At 39.0% G+C, this 24,824-nt stretch overlaps 1 protein-coding gene and 1 long non-coding RNA gene across 2 annotated transcripts; one reads left to right on the top strand and one right to left on the bottom strand.

Annotated features, from left to right (window-relative positions):
* Positions 1–204: 204 nt before the first annotated feature.
* Positions 205–17,171, bottom strand: anxa14 (annexin A14). Its single transcript, XM_020939797.2, has 13 exons — positions 17,134–17,171; positions 16,597–16,639; positions 12,068–12,164; positions 9,986–10,074; positions 8,936–9,049; positions 6,814–6,904; positions 6,441–6,520; positions 4,985–5,023; positions 4,773–4,863; positions 4,163–4,258; positions 3,994–4,049; positions 1,687–1,794; positions 205–336 (listed from the first exon to the last, which is right to left on the bottom strand). The coding sequence occupies exons 2-13, from the start codon at positions 16,618–16,620 to the stop codon at positions 277–279; spliced, it is 945 nt and encodes a 314-aa protein (XP_020795456.1). The 5' UTR covers positions 16,621–16,639; positions 17,134–17,171; the 3' UTR covers positions 205–276.
* LOC129410003 (uncharacterized) lies at positions 10,401–11,395 on the top strand. Its single transcript, XR_008632672.1, has 3 exons — positions 10,401–10,539; positions 10,610–10,676; positions 10,752–11,395. It is a non-coding gene; the product is annotated as an uncharacterized LOC129410003 (long non-coding RNA).
* Positions 17,172–24,824: the final 7,653 nt, after the last annotated feature.

Genomic DNA, 24,824 nt, shown 5'->3' on the forward strand with positions numbered 1-24,824 from the left:
TTATACAATATTTTCATCATAATATTCATGAAGTTACTAGTTATTTCTGTATGTACAAAATAAATGTGTTGCGTGTTTTAAGTGCTCCTGTTGTAATTTTTTTTATGTATCAGTAGGTGGCGATATCCCAGCATATTTAGCCTTGTGTGTGGCAGGACGAATTCTAGTGTATTTTCCATAGACTGATATAAGACTGTTTGTTCATGCATTTTTATTAAAATATAAATCAATTGTACATGTAAATACTGTTATTTAAATATAACCCGTGAGAAGTTTTTAGTCTTCAGATCGGCAGATGTTGAGCAGGGCAGTGAGGAAGTCCCCTTTAAAGTGTTTCTGTTCGAAAACATAGAAAAAGTGTCATAATTTTGTATTGATATAGTCACAGTCTGTTTTATTGTAAGCCTTTATCTTATGATGGTTTCTATTTACACTTCTTTGTTTAATGTAGCACATGACCCCGAAGCACTGTAAACCAGAGCATTCAAAGGAATTAAACAGATTAAGCTGTGCATACTCAGTTTTAGAAATAGTCATACTAACTCAATTATGTCAAGTTATTGTAACATGTAACATGAGTAATTTTAACAAATATTTTTTGATTAAAGGGAACTTTTGTGGGTAAAAGTGAACATAACTTAAAAACACAGATTAGGTATAACTTAGTAGAATTAAGACATTAAAAATAATATGTAATGTGTGTATAATGTGCTATGTGTATACTATAATGTGTAACGTATGTAAGTATATATTGTATGTATGTATTATTAAACTATATACATAATATATGTCAAGTCAAGTCATTTTATTTATAGAGCACGTTTAAAACAACCATGACAAGTTGCACCAAAGTGCTTTACAGCATGAAACACAACATAGTGAAACAATAACACACATATAAAATATATAAAATATTACATAAAAGAGTGACTTGATATACAAAGATAATAGTCTAAAGTAGAGTTCATGGGCTGTTGAACTCCATCTTGAAAAAATTTGTTTACAGGAGCGTTTTAAAGTGAGGTAGAGAGGAGCAAGATCTCAGATGAAGAGGAAGGGCATTTCAAAGCTCAGGGGCCACAACAGAGAAAACTCAGCCTCCCTTGGTTTTGAGGCAGAATGGTGAGACAGACAGTAGGTTGAGAGAGCTTGAAACTGAGAAGCCGAGGAGCTTTGCGTAGGGATCAGTGATGTACTGTGGCACGACTGAGTTGAGTGATTTAAAAACAAATAATACAATTTAAAATCAGTTCTGTATTTAACAGGTGACCAGTTGAGTTGGGCTAGGATGGATGTAATAATGTAATAATGTCTCTCTTCTTGGACCTGGTGAGCATCTGGCAGCCATATTTTGGACTAACTGTAACTCTACTATTGAGGAAGGACTGTGGGAGGCCTGAATATAGTGTGCTGCAGTAGTCCAATCTGTTTGTTACAAAAGCGTGTATGAGTATGATTGTTTCAAAGTTATTGCGTGTTAGGATTGATTTTACTTTGGCAATTTGTCTTAGCTGAGAGAGAGGTCTGTATAGTAGTAGTAGCAGTACGTAGTAGTATGTGTTTTACCTGTAGTGTGGAGTAGAAAGAGGTTTGTGTAGTAGTAGTAATAGTACTGGTATATATGTACCTGTAGTATGGAGTAGAGAAGGGTCTGTGTAGTAGTTGTAGTAGTAGTAGTGTGTATACCTGTAGTGTGGAGTAGAGGGAGTTCCCGGTGAGTTTGATAAAAGCCGCTCTGATACACAGCAGGTCTTCTTCACAGTGAGACACCATCACCCTCTGAGTTTGAGGGATCTAACGAGAATACACATGTTAAAAAAATCTACTAATATGGAATTTTAACATCACAGTTTTCATTGATACATCTCGCTATTCTTTCATATCCTTTTGTCATTAAAGGGACAGTCTGGAATTTGGACATAGGACCTCATTTCCTAGTGAGTCAGAGTCACGTGTGGAGACACTTTTATAAATATTCCATCCAGTCCTTGTATTTGCAGAGGTCGCTGGTGCTAGACTAGTGCATGTCAATGGCCATAGTTATCCTGCCACTAAAAACAGTCTTACCCACTCCACAAAACACCCAAAACAAATCTATATTACACCATTACATTACAAAATAGGTGCTAGGTGATATCAGTCCGCCACTGCCAAGCTTTCTATCAGAAAGTACAACTCGCCTCTGCTGCTCAGACATAAATCCTTCAATTGCAAGTTTGGTTTTACTTCTAAAATCCTTCTATCAACACAAACATTCACATGGACAGTCTGGAGTAATAATAGATTTGCTTCAGGTGTTTTGTGGAGTGGGTAAGACTGTTTTTAGTGGCAGGATAACTATGACCATTGACATGCACTAGTCTAGCACCAGCGACCTCTGCAAATACAAGGACTGGATGGAATATTTACAAAAATGTGTCTCCACACGTCTCCAACACTCTGGCTAACAAAAAAATTAGGTCAATGTCCAAAATTCCGGACTGTTCCCTTTAAATCTATAGATACAGAGGTCAGGCTGCAGATGGCACTGTTGTCTTACTGACGCTAATAAAAGATGGCGCCTCTGGGTAATACCAAAAGAAGTGAGCATCAAAACATACAAGGTATGAAAACAGAACGATTTGATCAAATACATGTTTAAGGTACATTATTTTAAGCATTATTTGGACTTTTCAAATACATGTGGACAAGCCTGATTCATCAGCCGGTTTCACTTCGTGGAAATCGTCTGACCTCGCAGCGTAAGGGTTCATTCGCTCAACAGTAGGCAGGTACTTTTATTTAACCAATCACTGCTATTTGGTTGTGACGTATGTAATGCACCACTAACGGGCCTAACTGATATATTAAGCTTTTCCTAAATCCTGTAAGAAGAAGGACAATAACGTGTTTCACCTTGATAAAATTCACCAAACATTCTCTTTGTTCTGGCTTTAAATCCTCAATCTCGAGAATCAGTGCCAACACAGAATGTCTGTCTTCGTCTACATCCATCTAGACCACTTTGTTTACTGTTGTGCTGTTTCACAAAAGGGACCCAGACAGGCTCTTGAGTTTGACATCATGACTTCACAGCTCTTCGCTGATTGGTCGGAGCGCGGTCTACAACTTCAAGGGTTCTCACAAACTGTCTAGTGTATTCTGATTCCTGACCTACTTGCTGGAGAGAAATGAAATTGAGTGGACCACTAGGTGGTGCCAGCCTGGCTACATCTGGACACATAGTATAGGTGTTGGAGGGTCGATCACCTGTTTGTCTCTCTATTCGTATGTTATTGCTTTGAATGTTGTAGAGCAAGTTACAGGTCAGATCCGCGTAGAGGCAACACTGCTCACGGTAACAACTTATGTGTGTTGAACAAATGCAAAATTGAGAAGTTAAAAGCAAAAACGTGGAACATTATTGGCAAAGCAATACAGTTTCCATGGAGACAAGAAGGTGATGGACACAAACAGAAAACATACATCGTGAACATTTAAAGGCCCTAACCCTAATAATAACTAGGGTTAACTAATAATAAAACATTTTACAATTTGATAATCAGGAAGTGTGTTAGCATGCTAGTTGCTTTTAGCTGTACCCTCACTGCAAAACTTCGCATTCATCTCTGAAAGTGCTTACAAACTCATTGAGGTAAATAATTAGGACGCCCTGAATTAAATGAACTAGTTCTGTTTTTCGCTTTTTTTAAAACAGTAAAAATCTGGTACAGTGCCTTTAAAGGTGCATTGTGTAACTTTTCTGGTTCTGGTTTCTGGTTCTGCTTGTTTCTATGGAGATGACACTGCTCTGCCTGGTATGTTCCACATTATGGCATTAAACAGCTCTACCTTACATTTACTTAATTACTGGTGGTTTTATAGCTCAAAAATACCTAGAAAAACAGGCATTTTGACTGCGGAGAAAAACATTTGATGGACCCTCACCCAGAAAAGTTGCACAGTGTACCTTTAGTTATCCTGTGAGGACTGCAATGGTTAGTGAGATCTTACCTTCATAGTGCTGATTCTTTTGGCGAGGTAGAGGTCTGGGTTCTGAATGCACTGCACTGGAACAGAAAACACACAATCACAGTTGAGACTTAGTTACTTAGTAGTTAGTCTTTATATAAAACTGTCTTTCCTCTGATATCCACCATCATGTCTCTTCTCTCTTACTCACCCAGTACTTTGAGCCCCAGTCTGAAGTCTCCACTGAAGCGTTTCTCCAAAGCCTCGTCCAGGAACAGGCCGGTCTGAAACTCCACCTCGTCCAGGACTGAAGGAAACAGATTTAGAAACAGATTTACTATGAAGATTATCATGGTTTCATATCTGCAATAGTAGATCATAACATTAGCTCATTACATTAGACATTATTGTTTACCCAGACGCTCCTCCTTCCTCACCTGGCTGGATGACCCTCACCCTATCCTGCATGAGCCCCCTCTCCTACCCAGAAGGTTGTGGGTTTGACTCCTGAGCTGCATAGGGCCTTTCTGTGTTCTGTGTTTGCTCTATGTCTGTGTAGGTTCTCTGTGGGTGATTTGGTTTCCCCCGCTGCTAAAATCATGTACAGCAGGCTCCTTCTCTGGGGCTAGGACTGAAAATCTGGTCCCTAATATCAGTAGGTCGATTTTAAGCCCTGTGAGGCAAATGTTGTTTTGTTCTTTAAACTGAATTTAACATGTGTGGCCATAGACTCTACTCTTTGGGTATAAACTCATTGTACCCTTGCTGAGGTGGTCTATATATAGAAACAGAGGTGGATGCTATAGAACCAGAGATCATACCCTTCTGGAGGTGCTCGGGGTCTCTGGAGGTCAGGATGTCGATCCATGGAGCAGCCTCACACTTCTTTCCGTTCAGAGTGGCCACCAGAGTCTGAGGGACAAGGAGGGTTATGGGGGCTTTTGTATTGTAAAGCAGGTCTGTACCAAGACAAGACCAGGTTCAGATTTGTACAGGATAAAATCTCTGTAATGATCTTTAAGAAGACTCGTACCTCTACGTCTTTGTAAACTAGTCCAGCCACATCACTTTTCTGTGCAGAGGAAACAGTCAGACTGAGATACATTTAAACAAACTGTATTCAGTCTGTAATATACTGGTACATCTCCAAAGATTATAACATTAGGAAAAAGTTCCATATTTTTTGTCTCATTTCAGAAAGTCAAACCCAGATATTATACAGACTCATGGCACATAGAGTGAAATGTTTGAAGAGTTTACTTCTTGATTAAGGTTTATGAGTATGGCTAATAGAAAATCAAATCCCCAAATTCTGTGTTTCAGAAAATTTGAAAATTACATTAGATCAGTTTTAACATTTAGATTTTAAACAGAATGTGTCAGGCTTCTGAAAAGTATTTCTATGCATTCTGTACTTGGTTGGTTGGGCCTCCTTTGGCCTGAATTACTGCATTAATGCACTGTGGCATAGAGGAGATCCCTGTGGCACTGCTCAGGTGTAATTGAAGCTCAGGTTGCTTTAGTAGTGACCTTCAGATCATCTGCATTGTTGGTCTGGTATCTCTCATCTTCCTCTTGACAATATCCCTACTTATCCCTTCTGAACCTACGGGGTCCAGATCAGGAGAGTTTGCAGGCCAATCAAACACAGTAACAGCATGGTCAGTGAACCACCTTTTGGTACCTTTGGCTGTGTGGGCAGGTGTCAAGTCTTGCTGGAAAATGAAATCAGTACCTCCATAAAGCTTGTCAGCAGAAGTGCTCTAACATGTTCAGGTAGATGGCTGCATTGACCATGGACTTCAGAAAAAACAGTGGACCAACACCAGCAGAGGACATAGCAGCCAAAATCATCACTGACTGTGGAAACTTCACACTGGACTTCAAGCAACGTGGACTCAGTGTTTCTCCACTCTTCCTCCAGACTCTGGGATCTTGATTTCCAAAACATATCCAAATGTACTTTCACCTGAGAAGAGAACTTTGGACTCTGAGCAACAGTCCAGGTAAGACTCTTCTGACATTGTCTCATGTCCCATATGGGCTTTGTCTGTGCGAAATGGCTCTTGTACTGATTTCTTTATCAGTGACCTTTTGTGGTTTTCTCCTTGTGGAGAGAGTCAGTGATTGTCCTCTGGACATCTGGACATGATTGTGTAACCCATTGACTCAAACTGTGAAACTATTTAAAGGCTCAGGAAACCTTTGCAGATGTTTTCACTTCATTAGCTGATTAATGTGTGACAACGAGATTTTACAATATTCAGCTTTTTGACAATATTTTAATTTTAATATTCAATTTTCTGAATTTGAGGTTTTCATGATCTGTAAGCCACAATCATAAAAATGAAACAGCTTCAATCTATGTGTCACAAGTCTATATATCTAGGTTTGACTTTCTGAAAGACAAAAAATATTGAACTTTTTCATGATATTAAAGTTTTTTGAGATGGACTAGTACATCAATTGTATTTAAAACTCTGCATTACATTTAGCAAGGCCACAACCAGTTTGGCAAAGTCTCCGCTGGTCTCTCCTTTCAGCTCCTTCTCCAGATCCTTCTTGTACACTGCAAAAAAAGAAAAAACAGCAACACTGAATATATACATAGACATAGATTTGTTTATAATAATAGACTCATAGTCAGTCTTATTTCTGCTTTAGCTAGAATGTTCCACAGTGACGCATTAAACTTGTCTGTCTCCACAGTGAGGAATTAAACTTGTCTATCTCTATGGAAACGAGCACTAACAAATCAAGTCATTATACATGTGTTATATATGATACATTTTATCATATTTTTATATGATACATACATGTTAGTTTAAATAAATAAATCAAATGCTTTTTGTTGTAACTGACTTTGTTTGTAGATTTCACTGATCTCTTTGAGCTGAGGGCCAGTCAAGGTGCAGAGGATTTCCAGTAGACTTTCCTCATCTGTGCCTAGTCCCTGCAAACAAACAAACACTGTTACAGCAGACGCCAGGATTTCCCACTGAAATGTGACCATGAACGCACCACCCACTAGAGCTACACGATATTTAGAAAATACGCAACTGAATATTGAATCCTGGTGTGACATGAGACCATTGGGAATACAGGTGCCACAGTGGGGCACCAGCAACTCTACCGCACACTGTTGTTGTGTCCTTAGGCAAGACATGTAATACTTCTATTGTCCAGATAGTAAAAGGAAACTGTATTCTGTCAAAACTTCAAAACGTTTGTCGAGTTGACAAAGTTACATTTTCTTTTGTGTAGGCACTTCAACCGCATTTCCTACTGTGAGTGTGGTGTGTGTGAATGTGTGTGTATGAGTGCTTGAGTGCTGGTGGTGGTGGGAGGGACCAATGCCGCAGAATGGCAGCCTGTTTTCTGTCAGTTTTTCCCAGGGTAGCTGTGTGATTACAATAGTATCTTAGCACAGGGAATTCATAATGTACAACACGGTAACGAGAATATGAGTCTTTGGGAAATAATGTCTTATATAAGTTATATAAGACATTGTTTCCCAAAGACTGGGTTGCAACACTCAGGTGGATCGAGAGAGATTTTTTTGGGGTTCGCCTGATATGCCTGTTGCACCCCAGACTGGAACGTGGTACAAAAACACAGACAGGCCCACCTATCTCATTAGAAATGCTGAAATGTTAAAGGGACAGTTCAGAATTTTGGACATAGGGTCTCATTTCCTAGTGAGCCAGAGTATTGTAGATATGTGGAGATACTTTTTGAAATAATCCATCCAGTCCTTGTATTTGGAGAGGTTGTTGGTGCTAGGCTAGTGCATGTCAATAGCCATAGTTATCCTGCCACTAAAAACAGTCTTACCCACTCCGCAGTGTACCCGAGGCAAAACTATTATTACGCCAGACTGTCCATGTAACTGTCTGTGTCAATAGAATCATTTTAGAAGTAAAACTAACCTTGTATCGCATGGATCGTCGCATGTTGAGGGACTATTTTCTCACCAGCAGCGAAATTTTACTGTGCACTAGTTAGTTGTGATGATATAAACATGGACATATCTGGAACAGGCTTCTTCATGTCCTCTATGTGTCACTATGGCAGCTGCAGGTAAACTGACTATTACTTTGCCGGTAAGACAGGTATCAGGTGATATCAGTCTGCCACTGCCAAGCTTTCTACCAGGAACTCTCTGCTGCTACTCAGACATAAATCCTTCAAATGCAAGGTTGGTTTTACTTCTAAAATGTATTTCTCAACACAGACATTCACATGGACAGTCTGGTGTAATAATAGATTTGTTTCGGGTGTTTTGTGGAGTGGGTAAGACTGTTTTTAGTAGCAGGCTAACTATGGCCATTGACATGCGCTATCCTAGCACCAGCGACCTCTGCAAATGCAAGGACTGGATGGAATATTTTAAAAAGTGTCTCCACATATCTACTGTTCTCTGGCTCACTAGGAAATGAGGAATTATGTCCAAAATTCCGAACTGTCCCTTTAAGACATGTTTTGTATAATTTCTAATGTTTTTTGTAATTATTGTGGTGACTATTTTATTCCAATATTGCTGGTTCAATTGAATGTTGAAAAGAAAAAGAAATAAGCTGCATTTAATGTCCAAATAGGCGACTTATGGATCCTTTTATTGCTGCTTCAATGACTGTTTTTGATTGTTTAAAACTTGAGTAATACGAATAGTTCAGAGAGACACGATCACTATTTTGTGATTTACGAATAATGTCTGTTGACTTGGGTCGCGAAGGTTTGTGACTTTTAAAATATGGTTTGGGAAACTGTTGTAGGACTTATGCATTGACGTTATTATTAGTGTAAGAAATGTTCGATATGTTAACAATACGCTTCGTTGACTATTGTTGCATGTTTTGGGTCGATGGAGCAAACAAGAGGAAACCCCACCACACACAGAGAGAAACATGCAAACTCTACACAGAAAATCAGAATGTTGAACGCAGAAGCTTGTTGCTGTGAGGCGGAGGTGCTTGGCACTCACCACCATGGCCATCTCCAGCCTGTAGGCCTCGTAGTGCAGAGGAGGCATGAGCAGCTCCAACAGAAGAGTCTCCACATCTCCAGACAAAGCCTTCTTCACCGTAGAGCTCAGGTCCTGACACACATACACACACACAGAGACAGAGAGAGAGAGAACAGTCATAGTAATACAGGGAGAAGAGAGAAACGGAGAGAGACAGAGAGATAGAAAGACCAGTCATAATAATACAGGGAGAAGAGAGAGAGACAGACAGAGAGAGAAAAGAGAGACAGACAGAGAGACAGACAGACATAAGAGAGAGGCAGCGAGAGAGACAGGGAGATACACAGAGAGAGAAAGAGGGAGAGATGCAGAGACAGCGAAAGAGAGAGAGACAGACAGACAGAGAGAAAGAGAGACAGACAGAAAGAGAGAGAGAGAGAGACAGACAGACAGAGAGAGACAGAGAGAGAGAAAGAGAAAAGAGACAGACAGAAGAACGAGACAGAGAGAGGGAGAGATAGAGAGAGACAAAGTAAGACAGAAGAGAGAGACAGAGACACATATAGAGAGAGAGAGACAGAGAGAAAGAGAAAAAAGACAGACAGAGAGAAGAACGAGACAGAGAGGGAGAGACAGAGAGAGAGAGAGACAGACAGACAGAGAGAAAGAGAGACAGACAGACAGAAAGAGAGAGACAGAGAGACACACAGACAGACAGATAAAGAGACAGAGAGAAAAGAGAGATAGGCAGAGCGAGAGAGAGAGAGACAGAGAGAGACAGAGAGAGAGACAGAGAGACCTTAGTCCAGCATAGCATCATTTTTATCCAACATTTGAAGACACACTATCTGACAAGATCTTGACTTACATCAAAATCTGAAGTTTGTTCATTAAGCATATGACCTAATATCTAAACAAAGGTGTGGAGTTTAAAACCTGTTTCAAATATATTTACTCAGCAAATACTCCGAGCTACACTGCCATCTTTAAGAGGTATGTTATAATACACACAATCAACAGTTAAATATGAAAGAATATTCAGGAAAGAGCCATCATCATCCAAGGTACCTTTTGTGTGAGTTCCTCAAAAGTCTTGACCAGGACTTGCCTCTGAGCGTTGTTTCGGTTGGTTAAGATCCTCACAATGTTCGCACAATCTAAAAGAATTAAAACAAAATAACTACTATTATTAAACCAAAATATGGCTGCTAATGTCCATCCATCCATCATTTACTTCCGCTTATCCAGAACGCAGAAGTCTAAGCAAGGACTCCCAGACTTCCTGCATCCCGAATACTTCCTCCAGCTTTTCCAGGGGGACCCATGCAGCGCCCAGCCACCGTGCGGAGGAAACTCATTTTGACCGCTTGTATCCACAGTCTTGTCCTGTCGGTCTGTCATAGTATCGGGTTTATGGGTCACAAACCCGCCTATAAAAGAGGCGCTATGCGCTACGCTCGCCCCTCCCCCCTGAACTCCGACCTGACGTCGCACGCTGGCGGAGCCAAACTGTCATGGCCGCAATACGCGAGGCCCCGGGTGGACCATGTTTAGGAGCACTAAGATTACTGTTGCGAGGTGTTCAGCGTAGTAATTGCGGAGAGTGTGCGGGCATTGTGGGGGTAAGTGGGGAAACCGTCTTGTTGGCTCAGTATCGCCTTGCGCGAGGTTAACATGAGTTGTGTTTTTTAGTGTTTGTGTCTCGGCACTGGGCGGTCCTCTGCGTGTTTGGGTGGCGTGCCGCGGTGAATTCTATACGGTATGTCGCTATGCTTTATTTTGTGTTCCTCTTTGTCATGTGTATTGTATGTTACATGTAACCTGTAATATTTAGGCTCCTGTTGGCGGGAAGCCTCCCTTTTTTTTCTTTCTGTGTACCTGGTCTGTTCAGTGTTGGTGGCCCTTGGTGAAAGGACTCGCTCTCTGAAGTCTTCGTCTTGTCGGAAGCGATACTGACTGATAATGGTCCTAAGGTCCAAGCAACGAGGCCATGCGACCCAGTGGACAATGAACGTACAGGACTGGTCGAGGATGTATGTGATTGACCCTTTGCAAAAATGGATAATAAATTCAATGTAAAGTATATTAAAGTCTCATGCCATATTCAGTCAACGAACCTGTGTGTCTATAGTGGATGGGGGAAAAACACTGTGTCCTGGTATTACCAGGTGGCGTTGTTGGCAACTTTACCATCTTGAAGTCCACTTACGAGTATGCCGCTCTGCCACAGGTCATTGCCCAGAGCTCATGACCATAGGTGAGGGGAGGAACAAAGACTGACTGTAAATCGACTGCTAATATTATTTTTATTGTATCACATGTCGTTCATTGTAAACCACAATATTCCAATCCAACTTTATTTCTACTGCACTTTAAAGCAGACCTATTGTGTTATAGTTGTTTTGCTTTACCAGTGACCCTCTCACAGTTGTATTTGAAGTGATTCTTGCATGTTTGAGTCATTTCTAATCACTTATTTTCAAGACACCATATTGTGACCTTTTTCTCTGACACTAGCAAACACCAGACACTTTTGGTTGGAGGAGCTTTGAGGAGGCGAAGTTCCTCAATGGGAGTGCACTGCTCACATGTTCATTTAGAGCTTTTTAGTAATGGAGCGCACCCCCACCATGTTTGCTTTGCTGTTTTAAACATGTTTCAATGTAGTTAGTACCTGTACACTTCAAAAAACAAAATCTAGTCAAGATGATTTGAATTAAGAAAGTTTTATCATGATTTAAGTCAATTTCACTTGACAAGAAAAAATGCATCTTGCTACAACTCTTTGCACTTAAAATAAAAAAGAAAATCTAATGTTGCTTGAATAAAGAAAAGTACACTTTTTCCATTGTTAAATGAATTGACTCAAATAAAGCCAAATTTTCTTAATTTAAGTCACTTTAACTTGGGGAGATAGTTGTTGTTTTTTTTCTTCAGTATAGTGACTTATAAAACCTCATATGGAATTATTGTTTTATCACAGTCTCATTTTGAACACTGTTGTCACCATCTGAACATTTCCAGCTCCCATTGGGAACCACAGTTTTGTAACGCAGAAGCAAACAGACTTCTTTTATATACATTTTTGATTATACTTTAGGTGAATATTGATCACCACTACACAAAACAAATATCTGTAGCGTGACCCACCCTTCTTCTCCAGAGCCGTCTGCAGCTCCATCACGTCTCTGTCTGGGTGGAAGTTGGAGTGAGGTCGAACTGTGCCCAGAGTCCCCCAGTACATCTCCTGAGAAAACAAAGACTTTTCATATATATGCACAATTACACTCAATATACGTGGCTTTCAGAGTACCACCACATCTATAACTAGTCGACAGCAAAACCAAGCAAGTGACTGTAAATGAGTGAATACTTGGATGTGTTTCTTAACCTGCTCAGGGACAGCAGAGGGAAACTAACTTTAGATAAATCTGATTTAAAGCATCTCATCTTTTATGATGAATGTGTAACGTGTTCCCTGGTAAAATAAACCACTACACTTAACTAAACCAGATCTGAAAGGGAGCTGAAAGATGCAATACCTGATTTTCAAACCATGAAAAAACTTTGGTAGTTACCTAGTCAGCCCTGGAATTCTCAATCTCTCAATCTGGAACTGAGTATTTTGAGCTTTGGAGATGTAGTCAGACTTAAAATGCAGGGTGAATGAAACACAACACAGCTCCAGGTAAGTATTTGAGAAGGTAATAACATTCTCTCATGACTTGGAGCTCACAAGAGTAAATTTTGTGAGATATAGGCCTTTTAATTATACAGTCCCTGACAAAAGTCTTGTCGCTTATCCATTTTGTAGAAACAAAAGCTTATAACCTGACTTTAAATTAATCAATTGGTTTTAGAAATGTCTCATATGAAAGCTAAAACCCTCCCAAATTATGCTCAATAAACTAAAATAAATTTGCTTCACTGAAAAAAGATTGATCATTTAATGAACACAGAAAGGTCAGATTTTGGCAAGACAAAAGTTTTGTCGCCTACAGAAAATTGAACAAATAATTTACTTCAAATACAAAAATATGTTGCATAACGTCAGTGAATTAAGTAGTGGTGCTGTGAGATCCATATTTAATATCTTGTATGACTTCCATGAGCTTGAAGGAGGCATCCATGCGGTTCGACAGTGATTCATACAATTTGTTGATGAAGTCATCAGGAATAGCAAAGAAAGCGTCTTACATGCCTCCCAGAGTTCATCAAGATTCTTTGGTTTTGTCTTCCATGCTTCCTCTTTCATTCTACCCCAGACATGCTCAATGATGTTCATGTCTGGTGACTGGGCTGGCCAGTCCTGGAGCACCTTCATCTTCTTCACCTTGAGAAACTTTGATGTAGAGATAGAAGTATGTGATGGAGCACCATCCTGCTGCAAAATTTGACCCCTTTTATAGTTGGGAATGTAAGAGGTAGTTAATACTTCTTGATATTTTAGGCTATTGATATTGCCTTCCACCCTGCAAATGTCTCGCACTCCCCCATACTGGATGGAACCCCAGACCATGAGTTTTCCGCCACCAAACTTAACTGTTTTCTGGGTGAATCTTGGATCCATGCGGCTCCAGTAGGTCTCCTGCAATATTTGCGGCGGCTGTGATGTAATTCAACCGAGGATTCATCTGAGAAATCCACCTTCTGCCACTTTTCCGGTGTCCATCCTTTTAGCAGGCTGTGGGCCTTGGCAAATGCCAAACGTTTTTTTAATTGCCTTTTGTTTAGTGCTGGTTTCTGTGCACTGATTCGACCATGGAGGCCATTTCGAGACAGAATTCTACAAACTGTTGTGGTTGACACAGGGACTTGAGGTGACCAGGCCTGGTGGAGTCTGCTGCAGTGGAAAAGGGGCCTTGGATTTTTGAATCAACAAACGGTCCTCCCGAGCAGTTGTCTTGCGGGGTCTGCTGGACCTGGGCTTGTCAAAAACATCTCCAGTCATTTCAGATCTTTTTCTTATTCTTTGTACTTGACGCTGAGACACATTGAAGGTGTCACCACCTCAGCAGTGGATCTGGTCTTCAGCCTCTTGATAATTAAGGCTTTGGTCTCAGGGTGGATCTTAGGTATGTTGTCAGAGGTCAAGTTGCAGTTGATGTGAAGGTCTGGTGTGCTGGGGTTCTTTTTATACACACCCACTAATTGATTGATCAGTAACTGATCACAGATGAGGCTGTAATCTAGGATTGGGTGCATCATATGACAAGGCGACAAGACTTTTGTCTTGCCAAAATCTGACCTTTCTGTGTTCATTAAATGATCAATCTTTCTTCAGTGAAGCAAATTTATTTTAGTTTATTGAGCATAATTTGGGAGGGTTTTAGCTTTCATATGAGACATTTCTAAAACCAATTGATTAATTTAAAGTCAGGTTATAAGCTTTTGTTTCTACAAAATGGATAAGCGACAAGACTTTTGTCAGGGACTGTACTTTTCCTCCGTAGAATTCTGGCCTGTCCTTCTATCCACAGTTTAAACTATAGGAGTTCTATATTGAATTGTGATGTTATAAATACGATCTGTTGAATAAAGGGAAGGTATCCATACTAGACCTGTATATTTGGCTTGAGCGATACTGACAAGGGTGTAGGTTTGGTCTCAGCTTTGGTGGGGACATTATCAGGTAAATCCATGAAACCATCTGACAGGTTACATGACTAAAAGATTAATTATATAATATTGTTTACTTTTCGTATGATGCACACAGCAAAAACCGGACAGCACATCTTTATACGAAAGGGTCAAATGGGATAAGAAGTTGCATAAATGTTTGGTGAGAGGTGGTTTCATTTTTCATAACATAACAGTGATGTCGAAGTTTGTAGCAGATTTCTCTTTGCTTGTTGGTGATGAGATATTTGTGAGGTGATGTCCAGACATTTTTCCATGGAATATTGTCAATAGAGTTGGGCTGCTCACAGCGCACGAGTAGGGCTCCGGTTTGGAGGTGCACTAATGGTGATAGTCGCTCTTTTTCTGTGTTCAACTCGACTTTCCACGGCAGGTTTATTTAAAGATGAAGTCAAGTAAGTTCCTTTTGAAAATTTTTTCAGAGTTTGGTACACAGCTTCTTCACTCACGCCTGCTCAAGCCATCATCTTTGGGTGCTGGCGCTGTCCTGCCGCTTCCCCAGTTTAGGCTCCTGGCTCCACTCTGACATCACTCTGTTGCAGCCAATGAAATAGCAGCGGGAGTAACCCTGTCGTCATATCACTGAATACATCTCAGAACATCTAATAAACAAAATGTGAACTGAAACTTGTTCAATTAATACTATTTTGTTTGGAAAAATATCAGAATAAATTTATATTTTTGTTTGCAAATATTGGTAGGGACTATTGTCTTCTCCAAATATTGGTTGTGACATGTCCCCACCGTCCCTAAGCAAACCTACGCCCATGATACTGAGGTCTTCAAAAACTAATATCTGAGTAAGTTCCAATTCCAATTGCATTAAGTCTTTTTTTCTTAATTCCAACAACATGCAATGTAGTTTCTTATTTTAAGCACAAAGATGTTTCTGTTATCTGGAGGTGTATTTTCTGATTTCAGCTACAAAAAGACTTCCATTGGTAAATAACTTTACTTATTGTGTGAAATTTACTCAAATCAATATAACAAGCTCTAAATTCAAGTCATTTTAAGTTGAGTTGAGTTGAAGTTAAGATTTGAGTTTTTGTAGTGATGACTTAAGGGTTGAGTGGAGTTGTGAAATGGAGACTAAAGAACTGGTTCTGGTCTGATCATGATGAGATGGAGATGTGGGGCTGTGACGTGAGGACAGGTAAAACTACTGTAGTCTGAAGATTTCATCACCGGTGCAACAATGTGGAGAATGACAAATATTCACTCATTCATTCTGACAGACGAGTGCAGACAAGAAATGGTTCAAGTCCTGTTATGGTTCTGGTCAAGAGCTGCAGTCTCTTAAGGTCAATGATAACTGTGGGCAAAGCTCCCTGTCCAAACCTGATCTGGGCAGACCTCAGAGGCTAAACAGAACTGGGCCTTGTCAGTACTCAGATGGGAGACCACTGGGAATTTCTGCTTCCACAGTGGAGCAGCAGTGGCAAAAACTGTAGTTGTGTTCTTAGACAAGACACTTCACCCACATTGCTAAGTATGGGTGTGCTGAGTGTTGATCGTCGGAGGCAGCCTTACTTCCGTCAGATTGCTCTAGGGCAGCTGTGACTACTATAGTATTTTACCATCACCGCGTGTGTAGTGAATGAAGACACAATAGTGGTTGATAGTTTGATCCACTGGAACAGAACAATGTCCTTGGGCAAAACACTTTAATCTTACTATGGTTACTACTGCTTTCAATCTATTTGAAATGTACAACTTCACTACAAAGTCATCAATGTCTATCTTTTACAGTCTTTTACAACTTTCTGACAATATGGTTTAGCAAAAAATCCCATCACAAATAAAATAGTCTAAATAACTGAACATATTTGTACAGGTCTAAACTGAACGTAAATGAACGTCTTGAGCTGATGAATTCATGAGTTAATGAAGCAGTATTTGTCCAAGGTGCAGGGGCCCCTCCCCTCAGCCTCAGGGAGAGGCTCAGACCCACATACTGTGTACAGTGTGATAAGAGGTTAGAAATACATGAATGAAGTATGGATATTTAAATGACAGCGAGTGAGACGAATAGTACTCACAGATCTGTAGTAGTCTGCGTCCATGGCTCTGGACTTTTCCCACCTAAATCAGAAGACAGTGAGTCCATTCAAAGTCAATATAAGTCTTTCTGTAATATTTCTAACAGAGTTTCAGAGGAACAGCCGAGTGTATTTGTGAATTTGTTTCTTGACCATCTCGTTTTTGAGACGGTCCAGTTACTCTTATAAGAACTATTACTACTTCTACTACTATGACTAGTACTAATACAGCAGTGACATTTTACTACCTATCATAGTGTTACATCAATCCTTGTATTAGTACTACTACTAAAACTACTACTACCTCTATAGCAGAAACCATTTATACTATTCATAGGTACTGTTATCACAATTACTCTGCTACTAAGTACTACTACTAATACACCTCATTTAATTCACAACATTTTATCACTGAAGAAAGTCATATTTTTCTTCAAAAGCTTTTAAAGGTACATAGATACAGTACGTGTTAGAATATAAGTACTTTAAATAACTATTTTTAATACATTTGTACACAAAGTATAGTTGTTTTCCTACCTGTGTTGTTAGTTGCTGCAGTTGACAGTCCAGTGAAGTTTGCACAACCCTCTAATCTCCTCATTATCTAAGCCCTGCCCACACCTGCATGGACCTCACCTGTCAATCACCCCCTCAGCCAATCGGAGCGCTGCTAGGCTCTCCCCTATCTCCCTTTTCATTTCCCCATAACATCACATCGACAGCCCACGTTTAAAATACAGTTTCTTACACAATTGGAATGTTGGCAGTCCGGTTTAGACAAGGAATTTGGTAATAAACTTGCCTTGTTACACAGTTAAAATAAAACAGACTAGCAGTATTTTATTGTAGTAGTAGGAAGGAGTGGTTAAATGGTTTTACAGTCTAGATAAAACACTAGAAAGCAGATAAGATGTAAGTGTGTTGAAGTTGTATTTGCAGTATTTTAGGCTGAAATCACAGGATGTACGCGAGTGGAGAGGCGGATCACACAAAACCTTTGGAGCAGAACAATAGAAAAGATAATGATCCGAAACTGGAGCTGAACAAACAGGGAGAAAACAGGGCACTGGTGTTATACATGAAACTGAAATGTGCACTTGTTTCCACGGAGATGTTACTGCTTTGCCTGAAATGTTCGGCGGTATGATATTAAAGGTGCTATATCACAAAAAAGACTGTTGTGAGCTCTAAATTATAATGTTGTTACCTGGAGTTGTTCTTTTATTCACACATTTTTGAGTAATTATTTGTTATTAGTTGGGCTTCACAGTGGCAGAGTGGTTAGTGCTTTTGCCTCACAGAGTAAAAGGTTCTGGGTTGGATTCTGGGCCGGTGCCGAGACTTTCTGTGTGCAGTTTGCATGTTCTCCCCGTGCCTGCATAGGTTTTCTCTGGGTGCTCTGATTTCTCCTACCACTAAAAATATGCACAATAGGGTCCCTGTGTGGCCAGGACTCCCCTGAAAAAGAAATTCTTAAGTTCAGCAGAAACTGTCTGACCTCGCAGCATTAAGATTCGCTCAGTCAAGGGTAGGTGGGTACTTTTTTTATTTAACCAATCACTGCTATTCGATCGTGATATATGTAATGCACCAAATCCCATAGGAAAAAGGGCAATAATGTCTTTCCCCTTGATAAAACATTCTCAATGTTCTGGCTTTAAATCCTTGATCTTGGGTATTGTTGCCAACACAGAATGTCTTCATCTACATCCATCTCGACGCTTTGTTTACTGTTGTGCTGTTCCACGAAAGGGACCCAGACAGGTGCTTGATTTTGACGTCATGGCTTCACAGCTCTTCTCTGATTGGCTGGTAAGCAGTTTACAACTTCTGGAGTTCTTGCAAACTGTTTAGTGCAGACATGTCAAACTCAGGCCCAATTTGGCCCACGATATAATTATATTTGGCCAGCCAGATCATATCAAATATGTATTAGAGCTGCCCGCCGGCTACAGATAGACTACAATATTTATTTAAAATGTTATTATTTTATATTATTGCTTGTTCTGTATTCAATGTTTAAGCAAAACTATTATTAAACATTTATTCTAATAAGAAAAAGCTTAACATTACATATCTCAAAAGATGAGAAAACATGCAGATGTTGTTGAAATTTTCCAATAAATATTTAGTTTGGCCCACAACTTCGGCCCAGTTTTTAATTTTGGCCCTCTGTGAATTTGAGTTTGACACCCCTGGTCTAGTGTATTCTGATTCCTGACCTCGTCGCTGGAGAGAATTGAAATTGAGCGGAGGCATAAGGTGGCATCAGCCTGGCTACAGCGGGAATATCCTGGTTAAATAAAAGGTAAAATATTAGTCTGTCTACATCTCCAAAGCTCAAAATGCTCTGTTCCACCTTGTGATGTCATGAAGCGGTAGTTTTAAAGTTAACACCCCTTTGAGAACAGATTGGCCATTCCAGGTCTGAAATCATCCAAATGATTTTACTGTCAGTGGAGTTTAAAAACACAGTTTTCTGTTCATCAATAACATTTAGTTCTCCAAAATACATTGATAAACATGATTACTGTTGTTCACTGTACACTAACAAGTACTACTATAACTACTACTACTACTACTATACACCACACACCACTTAATTCACAACATTCTATCACTGAAGAAAGTTATATTTTTCCTCAGGTATATAGATATGTGTTAGAGTATAATTTTGTACACAAACTGTAGTACTAGATAAACATTCTTAGTGTTGTTCACTGTTTCACAGATTTGACCTGTAACTTGATCTTGTACGATCTGGTGGCCTACTTGTCTCCATGGAGATAAGTTCAATGGCATACTGTGGAACATTCCAGGCATAGCAATATCTCCATGGAGATAAGCAGATTAACAGATAATGCTGTGTCAAGTCATGTATATATATATATATGTATATGTATATATATATATGTATATATGTATATATATGTATATATATATATATATATATATATAATATATATATATATATATATATATATATATATATATATATATATATATATATATATATATATATATATATATATATATATATATATATATATATTATATATATGTATATATGTATATATATGTATATATGTATATATGTATGTATATATGTATATGTATATATATGTATATGTATGTGTGTGTATATATATATATATATATATATATATATATATATGTATATATATATATTATCAATTGTACATAAAATAGTACACAAAAGAATATACAGTAATGTGGAGGTAAAGATAACATAATTTTCTAGTTCCTGTATCTGTGTCCAACTTGTATATTTATCTGTGACAAGTGAAGCTGTGGTGAGGAGGAAATATGAGACGTGTTTTTATAACAAACAAAACAGAACGTGAGCTGCTCTGTCAGCGCCAATATTTTAGTGTTAACAGAGAAATACAGAAGGCATACAGACAAGTAACTGTTTTTTTCCCCCTATGAATTTAAGCAAAATGTGTCTTGCCCCAGTACAAATTTGTTGTATAAGCAGTTCTTGAGGTCAAAATAAGTCTGTAATGCTGTACATTATTGTGCGAGTAACAGGAAGTGTGCTTTTAGCATGCTAGTTGCTTACTTTACTCTGCTCCAGTCTCTGGAAATTGTGGAAAGTGCTTATAAACTCATCACGGTGAATGAGGATGCTCTGAAAGCATAAGGTAAGTGAGGAAGAACTTTGGACCACTGCAAACTGTTTACAATGCACTAGTTCTGTTTTCACATTTTTAAGACATAAAAATCAGGTACAGAGCATTTAAGTTCATGAGAGTTTTTGGTAACATTTTATTTTAGGGTACACTCAACTACCTGCTGATTAGCATAGTTGTAGATGGCTAATTTGTAATTAATTTGTATTTATTCAGACCTTATTAATGATTCATTCCCCATAAGCTTATTCTGCTACATTTACAAACACTTTCATATTAATACACTCCTTTATTTATTACTGCTTATTAGTATAACACGCCATTTTTGTCCATGAATTATGATTCTAAGCTTTTGGTAATAAATGTGTTTTTAAGAACTAGTAGCACAAGAAATGTAGTTTTTACTTATTTGCACTTAATAAATTTAGCTTACTCATATGTAATAAAACACTCTCTATTAGGTGTTAGTAGAGTCCAACTAACCATGAATTAAGTCATTAAGCTCTGAATATGTTCCCCATTCTAAAGTAGTGTTTTGCTTGTAGTTAATAAATGATGAGTCTGACACAAACTGAAATGGTTCCTATTCTAAAGTGGTCTCCTCTTCATACTTATGTGGCCGAGTGGAAAGGGGCGGGGGGTAGCACTCAATTTTTCTTTTATTAAAGATCCCAACCAAATTCTAAATATTGTTGCCAACAACGCCACCTAGTAGGGGGACTAGGACCCACACTGTAAACCCCACTATTTTTTCAGCATAACAAATCAAGCTATCATTGCTTATAATTTCATATTTTTACAAAGGCGGGACCATTACTAAAGTAAACAAGTAGTAAATGCTCATATAATCAGGTATCTGCCTACACTATTCATTCTAAGTGGTGAGAGCTCAGGTGTTTAGGTTTTATACGCGGTGGGAGGGGCTTGTGAGCTGAACAGCCGAGAAGACGGCAGAATCACGGTCCTTTTGAATGAGTGTCTGACTTGGTAAGTACACAGATGTTTCACTGCTAACATTACGTCTTATGTGTCTTTTGATGTCTAAATTCGCCCAAAGAGTCACAGCTGAAGTTATAAAATGCATTTTGCTGCGAAACGACTACAGCCCCGAATATCATCGTTAGCACTGAGCGTGGCAGCATGGCGTGGAAATACAAATTGCAAGCGCTCAACTTCATGCTGTAAACTTGTATTTTGATGCAAAACGTTTTGGAGTTATCTTGAACTAAATTATCCGGTACTTAATTGTACTTTAGCTGTGCTAGCTGTGTTCGCTTGTAGCTTTATGTGATCTACGCCCGCCATTAAACAACACGTCTTTGGTGCAGCCGTGCAGGCAAAAACTTAATTTACATGGTCAGATATAGCACACAGCTGTAGACACGGCTCGTCTCTCTCTCCAGCGCTTAAGTGTTCGCTACGTTCGCATGTGTTCTGTACGGCGGGGCGTGTAGCAGGTAAACGGGTGAGAAAGTGTGACAGCAGTGCGCGCAAGTGCGCGCAGCCACCGGAGCAGAGCGGCCGCACGAGAAAGTTCTGTCCGGAAGAGCTGCGCCTCCCGTACACTGACTGCGAGGCGGGTTAAAGTCGAGTTCGGTGCAGTTGTACTACTAGCATTACACTGATTGCGCTCTCTGGGAGAGAGGGAGCGAGTGTGTGTAGATTTGCTCTATTACATATAAAGAGTAGACTCCGAACAGGCTGTCTGAGCGCGAGAAATGCGGCCGCCATCTTGGGCAGGGCGTCTTATCGACAGACGTAAACCTAAACACTTGAGCTTGTATGCGTTTTCTTGTTCTAAAGTGGCTCATGAGAGTAGGGCTCGGGGAATTACTTTTTTGCAAATAACATTGATTATTTTTATTTGTTGGGATTTGTAAATTCAATATTAATGTACAGTATTTTTGTCCACTTACGAAATGTAATATTAGTTGGCTAAATGTTTAGTGTCAGCTTCGGATGTTAATGTATTTATGATCTCTCTCTGTTTGGTGACGTTTAAAACAGCACTTTAAGACCTGTGAGTTGGATTGGGGACAGCACCACCAGTTGGCGTTCTCATGAAACGCTGGCCAGCTCTGTTTTCACAAGAACAGGTAAATCGTAACATTTTCTTGGTTCACTATTATTTTTCAGTATGGTTTGCTCATTGTATGTGTGTTTTTAGATTTGCCTAGAGTTCAGAAGAATAGTTGGAAAGGACTTGAAGCAGGGGTTTTATTCTTCTCTTGATTTGCATACTCCCCGTCTTCTGGAAATGTTTAAATGCAAAAAAGGAACTGTGGGTGCCAAATTGTCCTCACTTTTGGAACAAATGCAGGTAATGACTTTAGGGTGAAGCGATAAGCGAAATAAAGATTGCAATCAATACTAACCTTTTTTTTTATCTGTCAGTCACAAGATCCAACAGAAAAACGCACTGTGGCGCTCCAAGGACTTCCTCATGTTCTAGGAGACCATCCTGAGGAGTTTCTCAAAGCAAGCTTTGTAAGTTCTCATTCTATTTCTTGCCATCTCCAACTCTCTTTAACTCAATCTCTCTCTCTCTCTCTCTGGCTAGCTCTTTCTCTAGCGCCATATATTTTCCCTGTTTCTGATTATCTCTCGCTCTAGCCATCTCCAACTCTTTCTATGCATTTATCTCTGACTCTCTTGCTATCTCTCTGTGTCTTTGTCTAGCTGTATCTCAAACTCCCCATCTCTCTATATCTCTAACCATCTCTAACTATCTCGCTAACTCTTTTTCTGTCTCTTTTACTCTATTCATCTCCTTTTCTCTAGTTGGTTTTCTAACTCGTATATAAATTTAACTCTCTTACCCGTAACTCTCTGGCTCTTTTCTCTATCTCTTTAACCATCTATCTTTCTCTAGCCAACTTTTTCTCTCCATCTCTTTAACTATCAGTCTCTTTCTCTATTTGGCTCTTTAACGCAAAATCATTTTAACTACCTAGCTATGTCTTGTCTCTCTTGCTATCTTTCTAACTCTTACTATCTTGTCAACTATATCTCTGCCTAGCTAACTTTCTCTGTTGCTCTTTCTCTGTCTCTCGCTCCTGTCTCGCTCTGTCGCTTCTTTATACTCCTATTCACCCATGTGCAGTATTAATTGTATATTTTGTTAAATGTACTTTTGAATTTGTAACACTCCTCTGTTCCTCTCTAGCAGTGGTTCTCAAACTTTTTCAGTCTTAACCTCTAAAATAACAACTTTAGGCATTCACGACCCCCAAACATAAAATGCAGGTTTACAACGAAGTGTTGAAGTAGCTTTATGTTTTATGTTTTTTTTATTTTAAGAATACAGGCCTAGATTAATTAATTTTGTAAGCCTTCAAATGGGAATCTACATTTGCCACTCCATATAAAACCTTCTTTAAGACATATCATTTTAAAATTTTCATTCATACCTTCTGGGGACCATCAGAACTCTTTTCGCCCTTACCTCATAGGTAAGGGTGGGCAAACGGGATGGTAAAATGGTCTCTAATTGAACAGAGAGCTGCATTAAACTGAGAAAAAGGTGAAATCACGATATGACCATTTCATCAAAAAAGCAGATTGTCACAGATTTGAGATCATGTTTCAATTATCACCAAATTGCTCAGCCCTACTCATAGGGGTTGAGAATCACTGCTCTATAGGATAGGTTTTATATTCCACAAATGATTTTCTTAGCTACATTTTAAATTTCAAAGAGTGAATGTTGAGACGACGCATTGCTCTGGAACCAAACAATACCATTTAGTTACTTTATTCTTTATTGTAGGACGGCGATGAGTCCTTCGATCAAACTGACATTGGAATCCTGATGCTCTTTAAAGAAAGTGGATCCCCATCTCTTCGACCTTCAAGTCTAAAAATTGTCATTGAGGGTCAAGTTGTAATGGACAATTTGTCCAACCTCCCAGAGACTATCTGCCTCCTTTTTGGTCTCACGTACGGACTGCATCTCGACTATCCTAAAAGGTTCCGAAATACACTTTTGTTCATTCAGCAGGTTTTCTTCTCTTTGGGAAACACTGAGTTGAGGTCAAGAATTCAAACCCTGAAAAACCAACTACAAGTGTAAGCCATTTGTGACTAGCTTATTGTTCCAAATCAGTTTCAACTAAGAATGGTTTTAGTTCCATAAGTTTTGTGATTAAGCAACCATTTACTTCATATAAAAGTATCACTTTATAAAAGATTGAACTAAAAAGATCTTAATTTGTTTGAAAACTTTTTTCCTTTAGTTATTACAATTATATTTTGATCAGAACTTTTTTTTTTACCTAATTTGTAGTTTTGCTGGTAAATGGTTTAAAAAAAAAAAAAAAAAACTTATGCTGCTATATATACTGTGTTGTGCAATACACAAGGTAAAGGTTCAAACTGTTTGTAAAATCCAACATATGTATTTTATTTTTGTTGTATGTTGGTGGCTAAAACGCAAACTAAAAGTTGACTTTTAGTTTGTAAATTTATTTGATTTGCTGCCATTGCCTTGATTTTTACATGAGAAAAAAACTTTTAGAACAGTGTTTTAAAATGGCACTTTTAATTAAAAGGTAAAGTTACAGCAATGTTTAAGAC

This window comes from Boleophthalmus pectinirostris, unplaced genomic scaffold (genome assembly GCF_026225935.1).
Source record: "Boleophthalmus pectinirostris isolate CB_2022bp ecotype Guang Dong unplaced genomic scaffold, ASM2622593v1 HiC_scaffold_21, whole genome shotgun sequence".
Lineage (NCBI taxonomy): Eukaryota > Metazoa > Chordata > Actinopteri > Gobiiformes > Gobiidae > Boleophthalmus > Boleophthalmus pectinirostris.